The sequence below is a fragment of the Coturnix japonica genome, chromosome 7, assembly GCF_054131305.1.
Source record: "Coturnix japonica strain WE chromosome 7, WE-NBRP24, whole genome shotgun sequence".
Classification (NCBI taxonomy): Eukaryota; Metazoa; Chordata; class Aves; order Galliformes; family Phasianidae; genus Coturnix; species Coturnix japonica.
In genome coordinates, this window is record NC_140669.1 from 4,429,134 (window position 1) to 4,452,385 (window position 23,252).

Sequence of the window (23,252 nt, forward strand, 5' to 3'; positions counted from 1 at the left end):
AGTCATTTGTTTGGTGTGAAGTAGTTGAGGATTGTTGATCAGACATCTTCAACTTTTTTGGCAGAGCACATGCAAATGGCTCTATTAGAAGAGGCCACAAGAATGAGGCCACGGATGCTGTGACCATGAGGACTGGCCTTGGAATAAACCTGAAGGAAGTGAAAGTCTTTAATAGAGCACGAGAGAAAGGTTGGCTGTTCTTAAGGATGCTATTGTTTCAATATCACCTGGTGGTACTTTTCTTGTGTATTAAAACTTATAAAAAGTTAAATACTCACTGAATTATGGCAATACATTTTATTATATCTCTTTTTTTTTTTTCTTCCTTAGAGTATTTTTTTTTAGCAAGATTTATTTATTATGAAAATATGTAGTAAAGTTTCTTCCAAAACCTTCCGAGTGTTATAAGGAGAAAGTCTAAAATCAAAATACTTTTCTATCATTCCTTTTTGTATTGTTGTTTTTTTTTTTCTCCTCAAAGCACCCTAGACTTAGGAATGAGGTAGGCCTTGGATTGTGCTTGAGATAACAGCAATTTCAGGATGTCTCAGATTTCTGTTGGATAGCAATACATCTTCTCACAGCTAGAAAAGCTCAGCCTTTGTGTCTCAAATATTTATTTCCTAAGATTTCTTGGTCTTGAGTCCAGCTTTTTTTGTGGGGGAATAGTTGTAAATAGTTAGATATCATTTGCATTTAATTTCTTTTACAGTTGAATAGACAATAATCATATACTGCCTGAGAGCCATGGTAGAAATCGATGAGTTTTATCCCCCCAACTAAGAGTAATCTTTTTAAACTGTTTTTTCACTAAAATTTTAATTCTGAAGGGGCTTTGAAAAGCAAATATATTTGTGATAAAGTAGTGACAAAAGTTTATCACCTTTATAAGCAACGTGTTTGTGTTTCTGTGAGCTGAAGTCTATAAAAAATGATGGTTATTTCCTTAGAGCTGCTACTAGATGGAATTTTAAATACATATTCAAAAAGTACAGAAAATGCTACGTGAAAAAGATACTTTTAAAGAAGATACTTGTGATAGGAATATATTTCTAGTGTTGGTAGCACTCAAACTTGTTTTAGTCATGGCATCACATATCTGATGATATAGATTTTATATACATCTTATCTAAATAACTGCATTAAATGTAAAATAAATTTGCATTTTGAAAGAAGACCTAATTAAAAATCAGTGGAAAAAAAAGTCCTTCCAATCTCTTCTCAAATGAATTTGAGTGGTTTTGAGAACAATGCACATGTTTGTATTAATTTTGCTAAGGAGTTCTTCAAGTGTTCTCACAGTTTCATAGACAAACTTTGTAGAGAATAAATTCCACAGAAAAAAAAATGGATGTTACTGCTTTTAACAAGGCTAGAAATAGTTAATGTCTGCTTACTTGGAAGGGCCTTCTGTATAGAACTAAGAAAATGGAGCAATTGGATAAAAATGCTTCTCTATATGTAATGATTTTTATTGATAGCTTGACTGATTTGGTTGCATTAGGAATGGGAGAAATGGTTACTGAGGCTAAAAAAATTTTGATGTTAGCTCGAAAACCATAACTGAATGAGTTTTTAATACATTTTTCAAATTTTACTAGGGTACAAATGGTTAATGTCTTTGGGAGGGGCTGTCAGTGAGCCAGGAGGACAAAAGGGAAAAAAACAGGTGAAAAATACTTTTGGAATGTTTTTTTTTTTCTGTATCACTCTCTTTTATATTATCCATGTATACTTTTAAGTTTGCTGAACTAGAAGTAGGTAATGCTCCTTAAAAGGAAAAGGAATTAGCTAGTTTCATGACCTTTTACTAAAACAAATATAAACAAAAATAAGCAAACAAAACCAAGTAAAGAAAAAAAACCACACAAACAACCTGTGTAGATTGAGAAGTGATCAGTGCTTTTCTTCAAATGCCTGTTTTACCCTTTCTGATGAGCCATCCCTGCTGCAGTGCTATTCATGAGGGGTCTTCTCTCTTTTATTTCTGTTATACGTGTGTGAAAGGATATGCCCTAATTAATCTGTTTCTGTAGCTGGCTTCTTGTACAGATACTTACAGCTGGCGGAGTGTGGATCACTGAAGTTTACAAAGAGAGACTGTAGAAACCTTAGGATCTCTTCCGTATATTTGCCTTTCTCAAAATCTCATCCTTCCAAACAGATATTAACTTTTCTAGCCTAATTAAGCCTCAAAAGCTTTTTTTAAAAGCAACCATGAGCAAAAATATGTGCAGATAATTCTCCACGTACTTTTGCATGTCAGCAGTGCAGCATTTCTCATAATTTTTTCAAAATTCAACACTGCTAATGTTAACTCTCTTTCCCCATTGCTTTTACGTCAATGTATCTTTAGCTTGAAATGTAGCAGTTAGAAAACTCAGTCAACAATACTTTCAGACACTAGATGTTCCCTGACAATGATAATGGCTTTCTACCAGAAGTTATTTACAGTGTGTGTTTTTTTTTCTCCTTCACTATCTAGAAAACTTTCAGAAACAGGAAAATGACTATACTGACAAAGCTGAGTTGTTATATGGAAAGTGCTATCAGAAACAAATACTAATTTATCTGAACTAACTATAATTGTATTTCATACATAGTCCAAAAATTACGAAGGTAAATAGATCCTAATTATTGACAATTACTGCAATTTTAAATATCGCTTGTAACAAGTGTAGTTTATGTCACTGAAGTTACTAATGTGACGATGATTATTTAATAGAATACTTGTCAGAGAGCAAGGTTTTAAAGTTAAGTTGTAAAGTAAATTAAAACAAAATCATCAGGAAACATTTTTATCAAGAACAGAGAATAAAAGGGAACACTTTTGTGCTTGTTTTCATTTGACAGAAATTAACACTATGGTATTGTGATGGTATCCAAATTTGTCTCGTGGTTTCTAAACACTTGGAACAACTCATAATAGTCTCTATCCAAGTTTTTGTCTGAACACGGGGAAAAAAATCTATTTTCTTTTTATCAAGTATGTAATCTTGTGAATTGGAAGGATATTAATTACATTTTTTCATAATTACTTACTTTAAAATTGGGTGTAGTTCATTGTTGAAGTTATATTCTTGACTCCTTTGCCTTCAGTTCAATTTTATTGTAGAAAACATTTAAGAGAAGAATTCTTGGAATTTTAATAAATGACAATTTTATTTACATTAGCTACAGGTAATAGTATAAAACAGATGGGGTTTTTTTCTTATTTTTTTCATACAGGTACTAATATTTGTGCCAAGAATAATGGTGGGTGTCATCAACTCTGCCTCTATCGAGGAAATGCACGAAGAACTTGTGCATGTGCACATGGCTATCTTGCAGAAGATGGAATTACCTGCCTAAGACATGAAGGTTACCTCTTATATTCAGGAAGGACAATATTAAAAAGTATACATCTTTCAGATGAAAACAACTTGAATTCACCAGTAAGGCCGTATGAGAATCCAGAGTACTTCAAAAATGTGATTGCTCTTGCTTTTGACTACAGTCTGAAAGGAAGAGGTACTAATCGGATATTTTTCAGTGATGCACACTTTGGAAATATACAAGTTATTAAAGACAACTGGGCTGGCAGAAAAGTGCTAATAGAAAGTAAGTAAAAAAATTTATTTGCCAAAATATTTTCTTTTAATAAACCTCACTAAATGAAAAATTGTTAAAATACAAGGTTGACTTCATTGTTGTAAATTCATTAAAATGTTGACTTGAGATGGTAAGATTTATATAAGCATAAACCACAGCTGTTACAGTTTGTACCTCAGCGTGTCCAGCTAATACCGTTCTTGTAGTCAGCTCAAGAAAAGTGTCTTCTGTCCAGTGATAGGAAGAGCCAAATTCCAGCCTGTAAAATGGTTCTTTTTACAGAGAGGCTTACTGAGTAACTTCAGATGTTCACCGCAGTAATAGTGAGAGTTCTCTGAAACTTGACTTTTTTATTAGCTTCTGAATGACTGAAGCTTCTTCAATTGTTTTAGTAGCCCTTTCCCATAATGTTTGAAGTGTTACTTCATTTTTTTTCTTCCCATGTTGTAGATAATTATCAGCTGAGTTTTTGATGTCATAAAAGTTGCACTGCTGCATTTAGGTATTTGAGGGAAATATTAACAGGACCAACAAGTAACTGGAAGACGTGGAAGTATATTGGTGTAGAATGTGTTGCCCTTTGCTACTGCATGTTAACAGAAATACTTTTAGAGAAGAAAGAAGCAAACAGCTGGAAAATGATGAAATATCATTCTACAACTTGCACTGGATAATTGCTATTGTTACATGCCTCTGTCCTGTGGTTCTGAGAAGGTATTCCTGGTAATGGAAACTACTGATATTAATAAGTGGAAAAACATCTTTGAAATATGAATACATGACCTTTGTGTGTGTATATATATATATATAAATAATTTTATTTTAAGTATGTATATGCGCATATTTTAGGGGAGTTAATGATATCCATATTGAGATCCAAAGGAGAGAAACTAAACAATATTGTCGATATGTATTCATTACTCTTAGGAAAGAATTAAGACCTAGGGATTCAGAGCTGAGATTAGCTGAACACAAGACAACCACTCACCCGCGTGGGGATGATACAGCACTATCTTAACTTACGTGTTACAAGATTTGATGAAAATTATTACACGGAAAACCATTGGAGAATTTTAAATTTAAAACAGACAGGAAAAATTGACGAAGCAGCAGTGCAGTTAAAAACTAGATTTGGAAAAGGACAATAAACAATTCCTTATTACTTTATGTTAGGCTGTTGTGCAAGAGCTAAAAACATTCCACAGACCACAGCTGAGAATTACACTTTTAGGAAATAGTTAGGAAGTGTTTCTGCTTGTAATCTTAATATGCCTCATTTCATTTTTCATTTTCAGAGTCAGCGCTCTGAATAATTAAATGTCAGATGAAGTTTTTTTGTTCTTCCAAAAATGTATTGTATATGCTTAGGATATGGCTCTGAAAAAAAGTTGTTTTCTATGAGTATTTCATGTTGTTTGCTTGTTTTTTGTAAATAGAAGGATTATTACATCCCAGTATATGTTACTTTACTGTTCTCCTTTGTATGTTTCAAAACGTCTTTGTATTGAGTCATTCATTTTAAAATCTTGTTCTTTGTTCACTTCTCCTTTCTTTCCATAATCAGAGACTTTCAATGTTTCTCAGGCTCCTTGATACCATAGTTAAATTTGACCAATACTGATACCTAAAGAGGAAAAGGGTAATGCTAAGACTGCTTCGCACCAGGCATTCCATTTGCTATAGGACAGAAAATGTTCTGATTTCCATGTTGTCTATGTATGATTAGACAGAAATTATTGAATGGAATGCAGCCAACACATTTCAGTAATGTTTTGTTTTAAAATGATATCTTCGACTTTTGTTTTGCCATCTTTTTTTCCTCCTAAATGATTAGTAGGCATTTTTGGCAAGTTTTCCTTTATTGGAAAGGAATACAAAACCACATGAGAATTACCTGCTGTGATTCTTACACATGTGCAACTCCTTTCCACTTCATTAAACTGAGATCTACAAATCAGAAAAAATCTTACTCAGTATTTAAGTCAGATAGTGAAAATAGAATGTGTTATTTACAAGATATTATTGTCCCAGATTTTTAGTTCAATGACTGTAGTTCTTATAAAGAATCCATTAGCTGATGTGTTTCTATCTCACTGAAATCAGATATGCCATTCAAATCCAAGACATTATTGAATTTTTCTGCACACTAAGAACGGAGTTAAGATATATAAAGAACCCTTTATTAAACAGGTTTCCAGTTCACTAAAAACAGATTTACAACTCACGAGCAGCCCATTATCTTATATGTTTTTAGCTCACTGAGAATAGATTTACTACCCAGAAACAACCCATTATCTAACATGTTTCCAGTTCACTGAAAACAGATTTACAACCCATACGCAAGCTATTATCTAACATAGTTCCAACTCACTGAATATTGATTTAGAATTCATAAACAACCCATTATCTGACAAATTTTCACCTCACTGAACAGATTTGCAACTCATAAACAACCCATTAGCTAACACATTTTCAGCCCAAGGAAAGTAGATTCATGGCGTATAAACAACTTGTTCCAGTTCACTAAAAACAGCTTTGAGATTCACCAAGAACCCAGTACCTGGTAGAGTTTCATCTTCAGCAGGAAGGAGTAGTGACAGGAAAAAAATAATAATAATAATAAAAGCAAACAACAGTATAGCATGTGCACAGTATGTCATACCTTAACATCTTTATTTCTGTACAGGTTAGTTTTTTAGAGTAAGTCTTTTGGATTTTATTTTCTTCAGTCAATAAGTTAGTAGGGACTTTTCTAGAAGTAACTGGATGGAGTTGATCTTTCTTGACAGCCAGTTTGTAAAAATTCACCTTGTTCCTGGCTCTGATTTCTGACAAATTCTTTTGGCTGATGAATTGTCTAAGTACTGAGTATTTCTTGTGTTTTTGTTTTGTTTTTGTTTTATTGTAGCATCATGCAGACTTTAGTCCGTAGACACTTTTTGAAGTTGCTTCTACAGTCTGTTGTATGTTGTTACATGGCTACCATCTAAATAATCTGTTCTGATTTTGGTCTTTCCTTTCAAAAAAGAGTGCAAAATTTAAGTGGGCACTTTGGAGATATCAGACTACAGGGAAATGAGTGATGTGCATGTACTTTGTTGTCCCTCCCATTAAATTCTTCCTAATCTTCCACTTCTTAATTGTGAATGTCACTCCTACAGTTAGACAGGTTATAATGCTTCTGCATTTGTGACTTAAGCTAGCTGTATTTGTTTATGATTTTTTGTCCTGTTGTGCTTCTTCAGAAGCCTGTTAAAGCATACAGTATTTATTCTTGTAATTCCAGGTACTAATGAAAGTTCTGTATGAAACAAAACATGGTCAAAGGCATTGTGTATGGAAAATTCATCCAGTTGCATACTTTCTAAATTAAAATGAGGTAATGGAGCATTATACAGAAAGAACAGAAGAGAAAGAGTAGAAGTCACGAAAAGTTAAAGGCATGGGGTTACATAAGGAGGTATATGGAAATTTGACTTGCTGAAGTTGCTGCAGGTTATCAATCTCCTTTGAAACAATATTCTTAGAATAAGCTCAGAGAGAATTCTACATTAATTTTCTTTCCTGTTAACTTGTAGGCAGAACAATACTATCATTTCAAACTTCTGAGTTTTTCAATGTTATTCAAACAAGAAGATATTTCATATATTTTTATCAGAGTGCATATAAAGTACATTCCGTTTTTATAGATCTAAATATGTATCTATCTAAAAGTAATTTTAGCGTAGTTTGAAAATGAAAAAATCTCAGTGGAAACAAATGTATTTGATTTTAATATTACGTGCTTACCACTCATAGCTCACCTTCCATAGGCTATTGTTTATTTTTTCAACTTAGAAAGTGCAAGTTGATTTTCATTTTAATGAGTTGATGATTTGAAGGGAGTCTTTTTCTACCTGGAACTGGAGGTTTCAATTTGACCCAGAGGAAGTTAAAGGAACATGGTATATTATTCACAAGGTGGGTTTGTGGTTTTGATAGAGTTAAGAATTGGTTGGATCCTTTAATATCAATTGTATCCTTGCCTTTAATTTTTCCACTGCTGAATGCAGTCCTCTTTCTTTTCTTATGGAGGGGTTTGACATAATTCCAAAATTTGTCTATGTATCTGTAGAAGAGTTGAGCACTGAAGTAGATTTAATGTACTGGTGCAACGGTAGAAAGAAAATAAGTGAAGAAATTTGGTAACTGAATAATAGAGAAAGAAAAGGGGAGAAAAAGCAAAATAAAGCAAGTCAGAGGAAACAGCATTCAGATGATATACTTTTAGTACAAGCTGTTTCCTTTCCAACTGTGTAAACAATGACACCAAGACTCTTTGCTGGCGTAACATCCCTCTCAGTATAAAGGAAAGTGTTATGTGAAAAAAATGCTGCTTCTGTTTTGAACTTCAGGTACTAGTGTCTGTAGAAGGTAAAAATTTATTCACTACTAACATAAAGTGTCAGGTCCTGTGATGTATTGTAAGGCTTTCTACAGTCTGAATCTTTTAAAGGTGCTCCAGTGTTCGCTTCTATTCTTTCTAACTAAATGGGTCCAATTTAACTGTCAGAAAGGCATTTATATTCCCGTTTCTCTTACAAAGCTTTAAATTTGGCACATTGTATGAGGTCCTTTTAGTTGTTGAACTTTCTTTGCTGAGAAAGAAATTTTTAATCTGTTAAAAATAAATACTTTAGTATTGTTGCTTTTCATTTTGTAAATGAATTGCATTCATTCTGTGTATGATATAGTTGCAATGACTTTCAGTTTTTAATGGAGGAAAAATGAGAGGCTATTCTAAAGCCTGAGACATTTAAGTAGTAAAATCTAAAGCTATTATTACAACTGCCGCCTTGTTTGCAGAAACCAAAATGTCTGGTTTATCACATTTTGTTTCTGTACATGGCTGCGTACTGTGAATAGTGGATAAAATGTACAATGTGTGCAGTAAATAATTTACTATAGAGGAATAAAGTTTTCTGACTTTATACATAAGTTATTCTGGAAGTATATATTTCATAAATTTCATTATATGAAACTCTAAAATGTATTCATAATGGAAACTGACATATGCTGATCTTTCAGTTCAGAATGTCACTAGCGTTCCCAAGCTCAGTATTCAGAAAAGGTGCTGTTTGCCCATTAAATCTGAGATGATTCATGAAGAGTTGAAACAGTTTGTGAATACTTTAACTTTCCACATTGCCCTTAAATTTTTACTGATGTAAATTTTACATATGCAAATTTTTGCGTTAGCAGCTGTGGCTGCTTCAGTGCAAAGCCATATTATGTCTTACACAAGAATGTCAGAATTTATTTAATAAATCATTTTTGTACGTAATAACAAAGCACCTAACTTGATATTTAAATACTGTTTATCATATAAAATTGTGACCATGCTCTGTATCATGGCTTGATTTGCATTTCTCTATTATGCAGATATGTTTGTATGTGCTGTTAACTGAGAGCCAAAGAGAAACCCAACATTTATTAACAAAGTTCTGAAACAAGCATACTGTTCCTACAATCAATATTTCATGAATTTAAAATAAATAAATAAATAAATAATTGACTACATGTTCCATACACATTCAGGTAAAAATGACAAGAATCTTAAAGTGTTTTTTTTGTGGTTTTTTTTTTTTTTTTTGAGCTCATCTATTTCATTCATATGTTAAATTCCATAGTGAAATGTAGAAAACCTTCCTCTGCTGATAGCTGACAAAAGTAAATAATCTGAAATTTTAAATGCTGATATGAATCACCTATTCCTTGACCTGAGCGTTTTACAGAGCTCTGCTTGGGTAACTGAAAATGTTTATAATAGTAAATATTGTATGTCATGAAAATGATGTTCCATGAACACTGTACAATTTGCTGACTGATCCTTTCAGTCTTTCCTGGTTTTCTCCATCCTGTTTGCATTATCTGCGCTCCATAGATTAGTGAGCCCCATTAGTGAGCATGCTATTTTTCAGTGAGTGTTGGTGGAAGACACCCAGCTTCACATACCTTCCCCAGCTCCAAAGTAAGGTTTACCATCCCTGTCCTACTGATAGATTAATCAGTATCCAGTGCCCTTCCTTATACAAAAATATCACAGTATCACAGTCTCGTGCAGTTTGGAAGGGACATTAGAATCATTGAGTCCAACCCCCGGGATTCGAGCCCCTGTGTAGCAGAGCGGCACTTCTATCACTTGCGCCACAGGGGGATTCATCCATAATTCATTCATCAAAATATCCATCTATACTATACTTACCCACTGTTTAGTTGGTTCATATCTATGATAAAAGTCTGTCATGTACTTTTCAGTTGGATAATTTAGTCTTGTAAGTATGATTAAAGTCATCAACTGCATGTTGTACTTTTTTTCATGCTTGGTTGGAGTGATTTCTAGCTTGAATAGTCTCATGAGGAATTTTCTGCAGACCTACATATGTTTACTGGTGGACAATAAACATCTCACTATGTAGGCATCTGCCCCGTCATTCATACTATTCTTTATCGCATATAGAGTAATTGTGTACAATGTTTTGTGCATCTTCACTGTTAAAGATTAAGTTAATGTTATAAATCCTAAAAGGTGTTTACCCAATAGTGTCTTTTTCCTGAACATTTATCTAATACTTGTGTTTTGAGTGTTAATTAAACATAAACTATGGTTTTAATTGTCATTACAAAGTCACCAATGTTTATGTATGATTACAGTTTTCTCTATGAAACTGATTGCTTGGTTTTGTGTTCTTTTTCTGAATTCTAACGTAATTTTGTTTCTCTTAAGTTTACAACAAATGTTCATGCTTTCCAACCAGGTCTAACTTTAAAAGAACAGTATGTTTATATCCATGGAGAGATTTACAGGTCTTAAGGTAGTTGTTGTTTGGAAGAACCCAAAGCCTATTTTATTACATTTAATAATCTTTGATATGCTCTTATGTAATGTAGGTTATAGCACAATTTTATATGTTAGATATTTAGAAAGATGATACAATTCTTACTGACTTATAGTGTATTTTAGCGAACTTTGCATGTGCCATAAAATAAAACAGTATTCTTAGGCTGAGTTGGATGACGAATTTAATTGGTCACTGTAGTTTGTAGTGTTGTATACATCATTTTTTGTCGAAGGTTTTTTTTGTTTTTTTTTTTACAAGGTAATGTTATGGACTCCTACAATTAATTGATGACAGAAGAAATTGACAAATTAAATCAATCTCCAATTTTCAAGTCAAAGGCTGTTTATCTTGGCTTATTATGATGATTTCTTGCCTTTTGGTAAAGAGTGGAAGAGAAGAGAAACAATGATTAAAAATTCTAATGGAGTATTTACTTAGTTTTTCTAGATTGTTTTTGTTTGTTTGCTTTTTAATGTTTGTACAGCCTTCACCTCAGTTCAATTAGTGACTGTTTATTACCTATTGCCATAATCTTAGGCAGGTTGTTTGTACCGCTTTTTTCAGTCTCCTTTGATCAGTCCAGTTAGACAATTAGACTGTGTACTCATGGGGGAGTTGTGAAAACCAGTTCAGAGGTGAAGTAAAAACGATGCTCATTGTTAAGCTCTGAACATTAATGCCTTCTCCAATGTATGGAAGTCTTATTTGTGTCTTATTTCACTGTTTTTTTGGTTTTTTGTTTTTTGTTTTTGTTTTTGTTTTGTTTTTGTTTTTGTTTTTTGGCCTTACCAAACCATTAGTTTGTTGAAAAATTACAGTTTTTCTGATTTATCTCTTATCTTTAACAAGAATGTAAGAATATAAAATTAAATGGAGAGGGTAGTTGAATTTATACATTAAAAATTGGGAAAGTTTTGACTATGAAATATCTAGAGAGTTCTAAGTGAAGAAGATAGATCAAAATCCAGGAGACTGTGAAATTGTATATACATTACCAAATGTGAATGGCAACAACTATTAGGTAATTTAAATTTTACACCCTTAAGTATTTATTTTGTACTTGCAGTAATGAGGAAGATCTAATCTGAGTTCTTCAGTTATTGATTTGTTGCTTGTCTGTTCCCTGAGAAAGTCAGATGAAGATCAGCGTGACAATATTTATAGGCCGCATCTCATCTGCGGTACGCAATCCATCTTCGTTAAGTTCAGTAAAAGTGATAGATAGCATTTGGCAACATAATGATGTGATCGCTCTACCATTGCCTTTGTAAATCATAAGCTGTTGCATTCTCTTGTGTAGATATTTAATCAGTTATACACCCCATTACTGATTTAATTCAGAATGTCAGTGGCAGGTGAATAATGTGAGTATTTGTGTATTAATATCATATTGTATTAATGTTCCTTTCATTTAAGTATGTTATTCATGTGAAAATCATAAGCTGTTGCTTCATGCCTAGAATAAATTTAATCAGTGCTGTAGGCATCTAATGCCATCACTGTTTTAATTCAATATGTCAGTGAAACAAATGTGTTTCTTTTCATTTCCAGTTTCTTTATGCTTTACTAATTCAGAATATTGCATGATGCTGTGAAAATGTGAGGCTGAGAGCAAACAAATCACTAATTTTCATCCTGTCAGTGGATTTGGAATTGAATCTTCCAATTGTAGCATAAAATGACAGTATATTTTGCATATATTTTAAAGTAACAGAATATCTCATGGTAAATGTACTGCAACAAGAAAGAAAAAATCCTTTGTGCTCAATAATATCCCTTACTGAGTAAGTAACAAATAAATAAATAATAATCTTGATGCAAAATGAAGATATTGTGACACTAGAGTGCAGTTACTTGAGAGTCTTCTCCAGTGACCTTTCCTTGGCAATATGGAGTTACTAGAAGGCTTTAGTTTTGATGAGAGCCACGTGCAGAAGACAAGAGGAGTGTTTTTAGGGCTGTTTCTGTCCTTTTTTGATAGGTGGCTTATATGAATTCTGAGATTCACGACTTAAACAAAATGTCTATCTTAGTCAAGAAATAATGTATATATATACTTATAAATACATTTGTATTGATTATTAAATACAGTGAAGATTTGCCTGCAAGAAGTACTGTTGATAATTTATCCAGATCATACTAATGCTGGTAAGAACATCGTGACTTCCATTGTATGAAATTATCTAAGTCTTTGTTCGCTTTTCTCTGGACTTTGTCATTGAATATAAATCAATTTATCTACAGAATCATGCTTTTTAAAACTAAGAAATGGTTCTCTTCTGTGTTGTGATTTTTCAGTCCTGTAATTGAGAAACATGATAGAACTGGAAAAAAATGTTGATGCATAAAGAAGAATGTGTATTAATGTATTGCTGACATTAGTTTGGAGTTGCAGTATGAGGCATTGGTCCAGTTTTATAATGTGAGTGAATGTATGGGAACCTGGTTTCTTTGGAATACAGATTTAAGCACAACTTTTTAAGTACACAGTAATCATTCGACTAGTGGCAAGAGCAACATCATTATCCTTTGTCTAGTGTTGAACGGTTTTACTGTATGGTATATAAACAATTTGCTTTCAAAACTCATGACAGATTCAGACATCTAGCAAAGCTGAAGCTGATAGAAATTCAAAACGTTACATAAGGGAAAAATGTGTGATTGTTCTTTCCCCTGATACTTGTATTTCACATGAGAGCTGTGGTTTGCATCAAATCCTGCTTAAATCCTTGCTTTCTGGTGGCTGGGTCTATATCCACGAGTTAGAGGTTTGGTTCCATTTTCCTGAAATCTTCCATAATTAAGATGAGGAAACGTTCAATATTCACAATATGAAATGTAAAAGCAGTGCAGTGAATGCTCTCATGGTTTGTTCGTGATGAGTAATACACAAAATTGGTCAGAATCACCATCTTTTTAGCTTAGAAAATTTTATGTAATGATAAATTGGTAGCATTCAGCATATATATTTTAGTGGAAACTGATTGAATTAGGATGCCCCGTCCTTGGAGGTGTTCAAGACCAGGTTGGACGGGGCCCTGGGCAACCTGATCTAGTAAAGGCATATGTTTGGTGGCCCTGCTAGGCAGGGGGGTTGGAACTACATGATCCTTGAGGTCCCTTCCAGCCCGGGTAATTCTGTGATTCTGTGTGTGTGTATTAATAGTATACCTTTAAATCTTGAAAGTAAACTAATAAGACTGTTAAATACTGTACTTTCATTAAGAGTGCTTGTAACCCATTAATCTTTTCTAAAGCCAGAATTCTTAGAGAGTAACTTTTGCAGTTGTCAGAATTTATTGTAATTTTCAGGTTGCTTTCAATCCCATTCTTAAACTTACTCTCTTTCTTGAGTTACTATAAAGTGAGTTGAATGTATCTTTATTCATTAATTCGCCTCCTTCAGTAGAAATACTCCTTCTATGTATATTCACCTCCCTTTAACGACTGTCTTGAATTTATTCTATTTTTTTCTTTAAGAAATTTGCTGCATCTTTTCTACAGACAGATCATGAAAATGTAATCGGAAATTCTCTAAATGCTTTAGAAAGAGAAACAGGGAAAAAAAAAAAAAAAAAGCCCAACCAAACAACTGATTAATTGCTTACTTTCTGGTTTTAATTTAATGTTGGCACTTTCAGCTTAATGGGAGTTATTTGTGGACTTCTTATTCTGTGGGTATAAAAAGCATGGTAAAACATTACATTTTCCAGCAAGTCAAGAGGAAATTGTAATAATAATGTAATTCTCATTATATTTTTAGATTTTTGTCTTCTGTAATTCATTAATAGCTGTATAAACCTTCTGGTCTAAAATTACTTGTTTCTAATAGAATAATAAGTGAAATCTGTGTGCAGTTCTGTAATAATTCAAAAATAATGGTCAGAATTAATTACCATTTCTCGCAGTCTGTCACTTTTATACACTGGAATCAGATGCAATTTATCTTTTTTGGATGCTAAATATATGTTTTAACTACTTAGAAATGTTTGCTTTTGTTTCTAAATCACATTTTTTACAGAGGAAACACTGTTACATTGTGGTGTATCAAAACAAGGTATTGATGCTGAAAGGTTAAGAGGTTCTTCAGTATGTTCCAGGTATTATGTAAGAGACTGGAAGGATACTTTGATTCCTGTTAATGTAACATGTATCTGTGTTACAAAATGTATCCATAGATAAAGTTCAGTAGTACAATTAGTAAAAATGGTTTGAGACATTTCTTGCATTAAGTCAAAAGTTGTGGCTAATTTACTGCTACGATATTATTACCACTGTGTTATTATTTCAGGTTATTATTGTATAGAACTGACAGAGTAATAGGCTGAAATATTTTAACTGTGATTTTTGCATGATCAAAGGGAAAAAAAAGCCAAAACCTTTTTAGAGGTTTTATTTCATCTTTATTTATAACCATGTCTTCCAGATGTTGGGTCAGTGGAGGGGCTTGCTTATCACAGAGCTTGGGACACTCTATATTGGACCAGTTCAACCACATCCTCAATCACAAGACACACCGTTGACCAAAGACGTCGAGGAGCTTTCAACCGGGAAGCAGTAATCACAATGTCTGAAGATGATCATCCACACGTCCTAGCTCTAGATGAATGTCAAAAGTATGCATTATATCTTTCTTATCAGATTTTGGTTTTTAGCTAATATCAATAATTGTAGCAACACTTCTTTACTTCTTTGTTTCACAGTCAGTTTATACAACCGAACCCTGAGAAGGTTAAATGAGTTCCTTGTTTTAGGGTACAAACTTTAGTATAAGTTGTTGGTGTTTTGTTTTTTTTAATAGCAATTGCAGAATTAAACTGTAGCATTGTATGTAGCTTTTATGTTTAAGATCAAATATTGATCATGTTTTCATGGTACAATATATTTCAAGAAAAGTCAGCTAATATAAACAGGCAAATTCATCTATTAAAAATCAGTGAAATGCACATTAGCAGAAAGAAGTTCACATTGTTTCACAGGTTATGCTTATCTCTAATGTGGTATATAGGCAGAGAAAGATGAATTAATCAGACTCATGAAGAGAAAAATTGTTACTCTTTGACAATAATGAACCTATGAAATCACTGTAATTCAAAGAATACTGGATATTGTATTTTCTTATTAACCACTGATTATCGTGGTATCCTGGAGATGCTACTCATAATTGTGAAGTCACATTGTGGTGTTTTGTTTTTTTTTTGTTCCTTTTTTCATGAAGAGAATTAAATTATAAAAGGTATCTTATTGTTTTCTTTGTTATTTTGATTTTAATACAGCTTAATGTTTTGGACTAACTGGAACGAGCAGCTCCCAAGCATCATGAGATCTACCCTCTCAGGGAAAAATGCTCAGGTCATCATTAGCACAGATATTCTGACGCCAAATGGACTTACCATTGATCATAGGGCAGAGAAACTTTATTTTTCAGATGGCAGCTTGGGTAAAATTGAGAGATGCGAATATGATGGATCACAAAGATACGTAAGTTAAACAAAAATCCTGAACATATGTACTATAAATCTGTTAGTCTGCATCTGTTTGCATCTTTAACGTTGAACGAAATGTTACAAAAAGATAGCAAGCTTCACGTAGTATTAGTTGTATGTTAGATTTAAAACTGAAAAAATAAAAATGGATAGATGTAGTGCTCTATTAACTCATTGCGTTCTAATCTGCGACATTCTGAAGATATAAACAGTTAATACAGTGACTCTGTATGCACTGGTGTTGGCCATGAAGCATCATTGTACTAAACAATGTGTGAACTTGAGGAAAGTAGGAATAAAAGTATGAGTGGTTCAAAGAGATGGAGATGTTCTGCTTACATGGGAATGTTATAATTGTCCCTTTTGTGTGAAACATTACCAAAAGCACTAGAAATTCTTCTATGTGATGCTTGCTACATCATTGTACGTGTCTTATTTTTTCCTTTGCTGTCTCTCCATTTTCAAATATTCTAGTGCTCTTTTACATTTCTATCATCATATGCCTTGGTCATGTTCTGATAGTTTGAAACTAAGTAGACAGTTCGCTTTCCATGTAGTAATAGAACCTTCCAGTTCTATTAACTATGTATCAGCTGGGCATGTTCGGAAGCTTTTCCATGTATGGTATTCTGTGTCATATAGGTTCTGATTCCTACAGAACTGTGCGCTTTTTTTCTTTTTTTTTTTTTTCAAAAATAGCATACATAACAACTCTTCTATTCCAGAACAGTTTATGCACCCTAGATGAACAACAGGCAGCATATATTGCAGCTGCATGATTGCAGATTAACCGGGCATAACACTTGTGTTGATTATGTGCTTCTGGATGAGATATGTGAACAGGTTTTTTGCCTATGTTCCCCTAAGTGGGAACACTGCTTTGGGTCATTTGCTGCTACCAGTTTCTATAAAATTTGTTATTAGTTGATTATTTTGGAGCTTTTATGGTTTGCAAGCATGATTTTTCTTACAGTTGACTAGCAATCAACAATTCTGCATTGGATTTCATCTCTGTGTGATGTACTTGTGTGTGTATTTCCTGAAAACTGTGGTAGTCTATCCTACATCTTGATCCAGATCCTAAAAGATTAATAAAAATTAGTCTGTATAAATCAGCAAAGTGCTTGTATTGGCTTCTATTATTTTTGTTGAGAAACAATCAGCAAATAAAAATGGAATCGGGGCAGTGGGTAGATCCATTTGCACTAACTGCACCTCCAGACCAGCTAGATGGGGCAGCCCCAGCAGGATTGCAGTAGGATCACAATGCAAGCACTGGGACAACTGCTGCATGGTTCTGCTCCTGTATCTGCAGGCATCTTTGACCAAATCTGTAGATACTGCTTGGAAAGTTAACTTGTGGGCTGTACAATGTTTAGCAACATCAATGACAGCATAGAGACAAATTTGATTGACACTGAATCCTATGGACTTTAAGGTGACTTGTCAGCAAACCAAAGAATGAAGTTTCATGTGTTGTTGTGACAATTTTTTTAGGTGCTGTAAGTGGTAGAAGAATAAGTATTTTGGGTAAAACTATAAAGTGATGAGAATCACAGCTTCTTTTTCAAAGATTATTATTTTTTTTATTTTTTTTTTTTCCAGAGACAGCAGCCCTTCTCATGTTTCTTTTCTGTACTTATATATTCTAGGTAATTGTCAAATCTGGACCGGGTACTTTTCTCAGCCTGGCTGTATACGATGATTATATTTTCTGGTCTGATGGAGTGAGAAGAGCTATTCTGCGTTCCAGTAAATACACAGGAGGAGATACAAAAGTTCTTCGTTCTGATATCCCACATCAGCCAATGGGAATTATTGCTGTTGCCAATGATACTAACAGTTGTAAGTTTCAAAAGAAGATACCTTATTTCAAGCATTTTACATAATTTTAACTCACTTAAAATATGTTACAGTCTAGGAGCTGCTAACAAAAGATTGGACAAATGGTGTTGAATGAACTGTGTCTGCTATGTTCATTTTTTCCAATGTGATAGTAGCTAAATAATTTATTGTAAAGTATCTGCAGCTTTGTTATTTGCTGTGAGGGGGAGGTTTAGTGATTGTATTCAAGTGAACTCCATTTGTTTATCTTCTGTACGCAACCCTCTGAGGCATGCTGACATTTTCATTTGACTTGTAAACTTGAACCAATTGCCCATAGATCTAAAATACAACAATCTTTCTGTCTCTAATAAATTTGCCACTGAAGCAAGTTTAATAAAACTGAATCCAATTTTTATTGTTTATTCTTCAGGTGAATTATCTCCTTGTGCGCAAATGAATGGAGGCTGTCACGATTTATGTCTTCTGACTCCTGATGGACGAGTGAACTGTTCATGTAGAGGGGATAGAATACTGATAGATGATAACAGATGTGTGAGTAAGTAATACTAGCTGATTCAGTGCTTTTTCTGTGCTGTGGTGTAGTTGACTATCATAAAGCCAGTTGGCCCAATTTATGAATTTGACTTTATGTATTTCTATATCGCTCTAGACATTATTATTATTATTTTGAATTTTGGCAAAGCTTGGCATATAACAGGCTTTAAACTATTTTACTTCTGATAAGACTTTTGCAGGGTTAAAAATCATTAATATCTGTTAATTTCTTCGACTTCAGTTTGTCTATTTATGTTCTGTTTAACATTTCTTACGCTGTAGTAGATAAGCTGCAAATCTAATGAGGATTCTTCGTTCTTACAATTCTGATAGGAGGGAAAAAAGGGAAAAGCAGTGCTCCGATAAAGATGACTAGCACTCTAAGGACTCTCTAAATCATAAAGAGGATCAGAGTTCACTTTGTCCACATTTGTAGCACTTATGTATTTCATATTTGAATCCAATAGTTTTCAAGTTATGTTGGCTTAATTTTTTTGTATAGAAGACATCTCTTTGTCCTAAAATTGAGTAGAAATATTGTGCTCTTCTGCTTGTTTCTATTACAATAAGTAGACTTCATTTCCTCATTCTTCCTCTTGAGTTGAGGGCAGTGGTAACAAGTCATCATCTCTTCCATATTGCTAGCTTGCTTTGCTACATCTTCCCATAAAGTAATGGATCTTTGGCTGCATTTGTCTTTTACAGTCTCTCACCTTGTACAGGAGTCCAACACCATACGAAATTTCTGATTATTTTTTGTTGTTGCTATTTAGATATCAGTTGTTATCAAAAGATTTAAAAAAAAATAAAAATGATGTAATGTATGTTATTTTTAGCTAAAAATTCTACTTGCAACATTTATTCTGAGTTTGAATGTGGAAATGGTGAATGCATTGATTACCAGCTAACTTGTGATGGCACTGCTCATTGTAAGGACAAGTCTGATGAGAAACTCTTTTACTGTGGTGAGTATTTCCAGACATTTGAACTTCAACTTTATACTGATTTCTCTGTGAATTTTTTATTAGCATATAATGACTGATTACCTAAATGAACAGCAGAAGAAAATAATAAAACACACATTTAATTAAATTAAACAACAAAAGATATTACATGGAAAAAATAAGTTGTGTGCCTGCAGTTCATGGACTTCTCATTGTTATTAAATGGTTTTACACTCCTTCTTATTGCTGTATTTCTTTTAGGGTAAATGTGGCATCTTTCATTCTGCTTTATCTGAATTGCTAATGCTGTGTGTCACCTTTATGATGAAAGTGTACCAAAGAAAATATGTTTAAAATGCTTTTCAGTGTGTCTGATTTTAGTGTAAGGATATCGGTATATCAAATGTCTAAATTAAATTATGTTCTTGTTTTCCAGAAAATAGAGGCTGTCGAAAGGGTTTCAAACCATGTTCTAATCGACGCTGTATTTTGCGTAACAAAGTGTGTGATGGTACAAATGACTGTGGTGACAACTCTGATGAATTTGATTGTAAAGGTAAATGGTGATTACTACCGAGGTGATTTCAGGCTATTGCTCCATGAATATATATTTTGTGAAGAGAAGTAGTTAGAAAATGCAAATATTTTAATTAGAATGACCAGAGCTGGGAATTTCTTTTTATAATTAGAAAACAAGGGCACCTGCACGCTGCTACCTTTGAAATCACATGTTGGGGCTGATATCAACACTGAGTTTGGTTTACATCTACAGTGCTTTAGAAGGAGATTTTTATTTTTTTTTTTCCTCTGGAAAACTCCAAATATAGTATTATTGTGTCTTCCATGAAGTGATACATGAGCAAGATAAGATATTTCTTTTCTGCATCTGCTGCTGTTTCTCCTTTGAAGAAGACAGTGTTTTCTTTCTTCACTTCTCAGACACATTGCAATGTCTGTATCCTTTATAAAATGTATCAGCATTGTTTTCTGTTTTATATCCATGTTGTTTTTGCATTTTAAAACATGAGTATTTATCTTGTGTTCATTCATTGACAGAAACACAATATAGCAGACAATGCAAATCCTTAGTTACAGTCCAGAAAGTCTGGAGGAGCAGTTATGCCACAATACACAGATAAACCAAAATGCAGCTCTGGCAGCTACTTTTCTGCAAGTGCTGCATGGCTTTTAATACATCTGAAAACATCTGATTGTGGATAGAGAGAAAAGTATACAAGGAATAACCCCTATGTGGTATTAAAGGAAAAAATCTAGAGATTCATAGATAGTCCTGCAAGGGCTTGTCTCCTCCTCACATTGATTATCTCAAACTGAGTTGAATTGTCTAAAGACACATGTCAAAGCCGTGATAAAGGAATTAAAAAATTAGAAATGTATTCTTTCAACCATAGTAAACTTTCTGAAGAAGCAGTAGGTTCTGAATGCACCATCCTAAGAGGTAGAAACTATAAGCATAATAATATATATCTGAACTGTTTATTACACCAATATATATATATATATATATATATATATATATACACACACATATATTTATCCATATGTTATAGATTCAGCATGTACTTCAACAGAATTCCGTTGTGCAGATGGGACTTGCATTGGAAAATCAGCACGGTGCAACCAGATCATTGACTGTGCAGATGCTACGGATGAAAAGAATTGTAGTAAGTTTGTGTTTGTCTGTGCTTCATCTTAGCGTTTGTTTCATGATTATTACTTGTTATATAGGGGATCATTCATAGTCATTACTTGTTAGATAGCAGTGGTTGCATAGTCTGTGCAAATTCAAGATAAATGTGAAAACCATGCAATAAAACTTTATGTTAGGTGTGATACAGTGATTTATTGTCTCCTTCCAGATAATACAAACTGTGCTTACTTCTATAAACTTGGAATCAAATCTACAGGATTTATTAACTGTAATTCCACTTCACTTTGTATACTGCCAGAATGGATATGTGATGGATCTAATGACTGTGGAGATTATACAGATGAACTAAAATGCCCAGGTAACTGTCAAAAAGAAAACTGGAAGTTATAAATTATGTTTCTGGAAAAATATTTTCCCTTGTTCCTTGGTTCTTTCTGTTGTTTGTTTTGATTTTTTTGTTGTTGTTTTTTAATGTTAGAAAATATTTGTTTGGCCCATATGTAACATTTAATGCAGATATAAGTGTAATGTTAGTGAAGTGTTTTCACTAGCCTTCATGTTTCATAAGGTGATGCAATTTTTTACCAATTAATGCATTTCTCTGAAGACAAGTATAATGCCTAACTTCATATTTCATCCAGGTTAGATCTATCATTATTCATTTGTATTTGGTTAGAACATTAGTCATGAAATATCAAACTCTGGCATGAAATCAAAAGAGCTGTTTCAGTGGATGGTATTTCCTTCCTTTCATATATCTAATTATTATTATTTTAAAACTTTCTCTTTTGTTTTCTCGAAGTACTTTACTGTAGACTGCAGTGTAGAATCCAGGACTGTTGCTTTTGCAATTGTTCTGTTCCTGAGTCAGCAAAGATTAGGTACACTTAAGTCCCTGAGGTGGTAGATTTCTAGAAAATCAAGATGTGTTTATGGCTGGAACTTGGGTTGTTTTCTGTAGAAATCTACTGCTTGAAAAAAAAGGATGAAGCAATTGTATTTTACAATTTAAAGAGTTGTATTATTCCAAATTTTCATCTGAGTTTTTAAAGATAATTCAGGAAATATATTAGAAACATAATTGTTCAAGGTATATGTGTGCGTAATATAAATTTGAAGGACAGCTCTTACCTCAATAACATTTTGTTAAGCAATTTTTATCAGAATGTCTGTAGTGTTAGTGAACCTCAGAAGATAACAAAGTATTCAGTGTTGAAATTGGTTTCTCCTCGTCACCTATGTAGTAACATTGGAGAAAAAGATGCCACATACAGGAATATGGTGCTTTTTTGAAAGCTGTTTCGGGAGACTTGAGAAATACTTGGTATACTCATAAATTATATGTCTCAACCTGAATTCTGAAGTATTACAAAAAAAGCAAAATCACTGTGATATGATTTGTAGAATTAGGTCAATACTATCAATTTCTGGTCAAACTGGGGATATTGCACTAATAAAGAAACTGTAGATATCAAGCTTATGTCAACTGTCCCTTACCATGAGTTTTAAACAAAAATTTGCAGAATTATAAATGAGTAGTAATTTTTTTCCCCATAGTATTCTTGTAATCTTCCAGAAGCTCATTAATTTCCTAATTTCAACTTCACACGTGTTCCCGTTTGTTTCTTCTTGTGCTGATAAAGATCTTGGAATCTTTGCATAATTGTATCCTAAGTCTTTACATGCAATGGGAGCACGTAAGCCAAGGCATTTTAGAAATCTTCCTTAGCAATAATATATGTACTCATGCTGTCTTAGTCTTCTGGTTTTGCATCTCCCTGCAATATACCAAGCCAGTATCCAATATGGTAGATGAAAACTTTTTTTTTTTTTTGTATCAGTGAATATGCACTTTGAAATTTCATTTCCATTTGTTCTAATAATTGGTTCCCATGTGGTTGTAATGATCTTCTGTGACCAGTATCTTTTTTTTTTTTTTTTTGAGGATTACTGTTAGTAAAAATAAAACTTGGAATTTTACATTATTGAATACTACCTAATTGCTGCTAGCCTAGTAATTAACATCTGGTTATTCCTTTTTAGTATTCTGTTTGTCTGTGTAATTATCCAGTGTGTTATCAAAACCTTCTATTAGAATTCTCATTTACTTTGTGCCAAATTTACTGTTGAAAAAAATAACATAGATCCAGAAGGTAACTTTATTTATCACAATTTATCACAAACATCAATTAAACCAGTTATTAAAGACTTTTAATCCTTGCTGTAGGCAGATGCGTGTTAAATTATAGTTTTCTTTCCAAACTGCATGTTTTCCAGATTATCTAATAATTCTTTA

At 33.1% G+C, this 23,252-nt stretch overlaps 1 protein-coding gene across 10 annotated transcripts in view; it reads left to right on the forward strand.

Annotated features, from left to right (window-relative positions):
- LRP1B (LDL receptor related protein 1B) overlaps nt 1–23,252 on the forward strand; it is a 553,348-nt gene that overhangs the window by 430,136 nt on the left and 99,960 nt on the right. For 9 of the 10 annotated variants that reach the window (XM_015869156.3, XM_015869153.3, XM_015869152.3 and 6 more), the window contains 10 exons: nt 65–189; nt 3,229–3,600; nt 14,899–15,088; nt 15,749–15,953; nt 17,611–17,803; nt 18,216–18,341; nt 19,177–19,305; nt 19,721–19,840; nt 20,856–20,969; nt 21,165–21,314. In XM_015869156.3, the coding sequence (XP_015724642.2) occupies nt 65–189; nt 3,229–3,600; nt 14,899–15,088; nt 15,749–15,953; nt 17,611–17,803; nt 18,216–18,341; nt 19,177–19,305; nt 19,721–19,840; nt 20,856–20,969; nt 21,165–21,314 (1,724 nt within the window). The remainder of the gene's footprint in view (nt 1–64; nt 190–3,228; nt 3,601–14,898; nt 15,089–15,748; nt 15,954–17,610; nt 17,804–18,215; nt 18,342–19,176; nt 19,306–19,720; nt 19,841–20,855; nt 20,970–21,164; nt 21,315–23,252) is intronic. The other variant, XM_085552976.1, reaches the window with a different exon arrangement.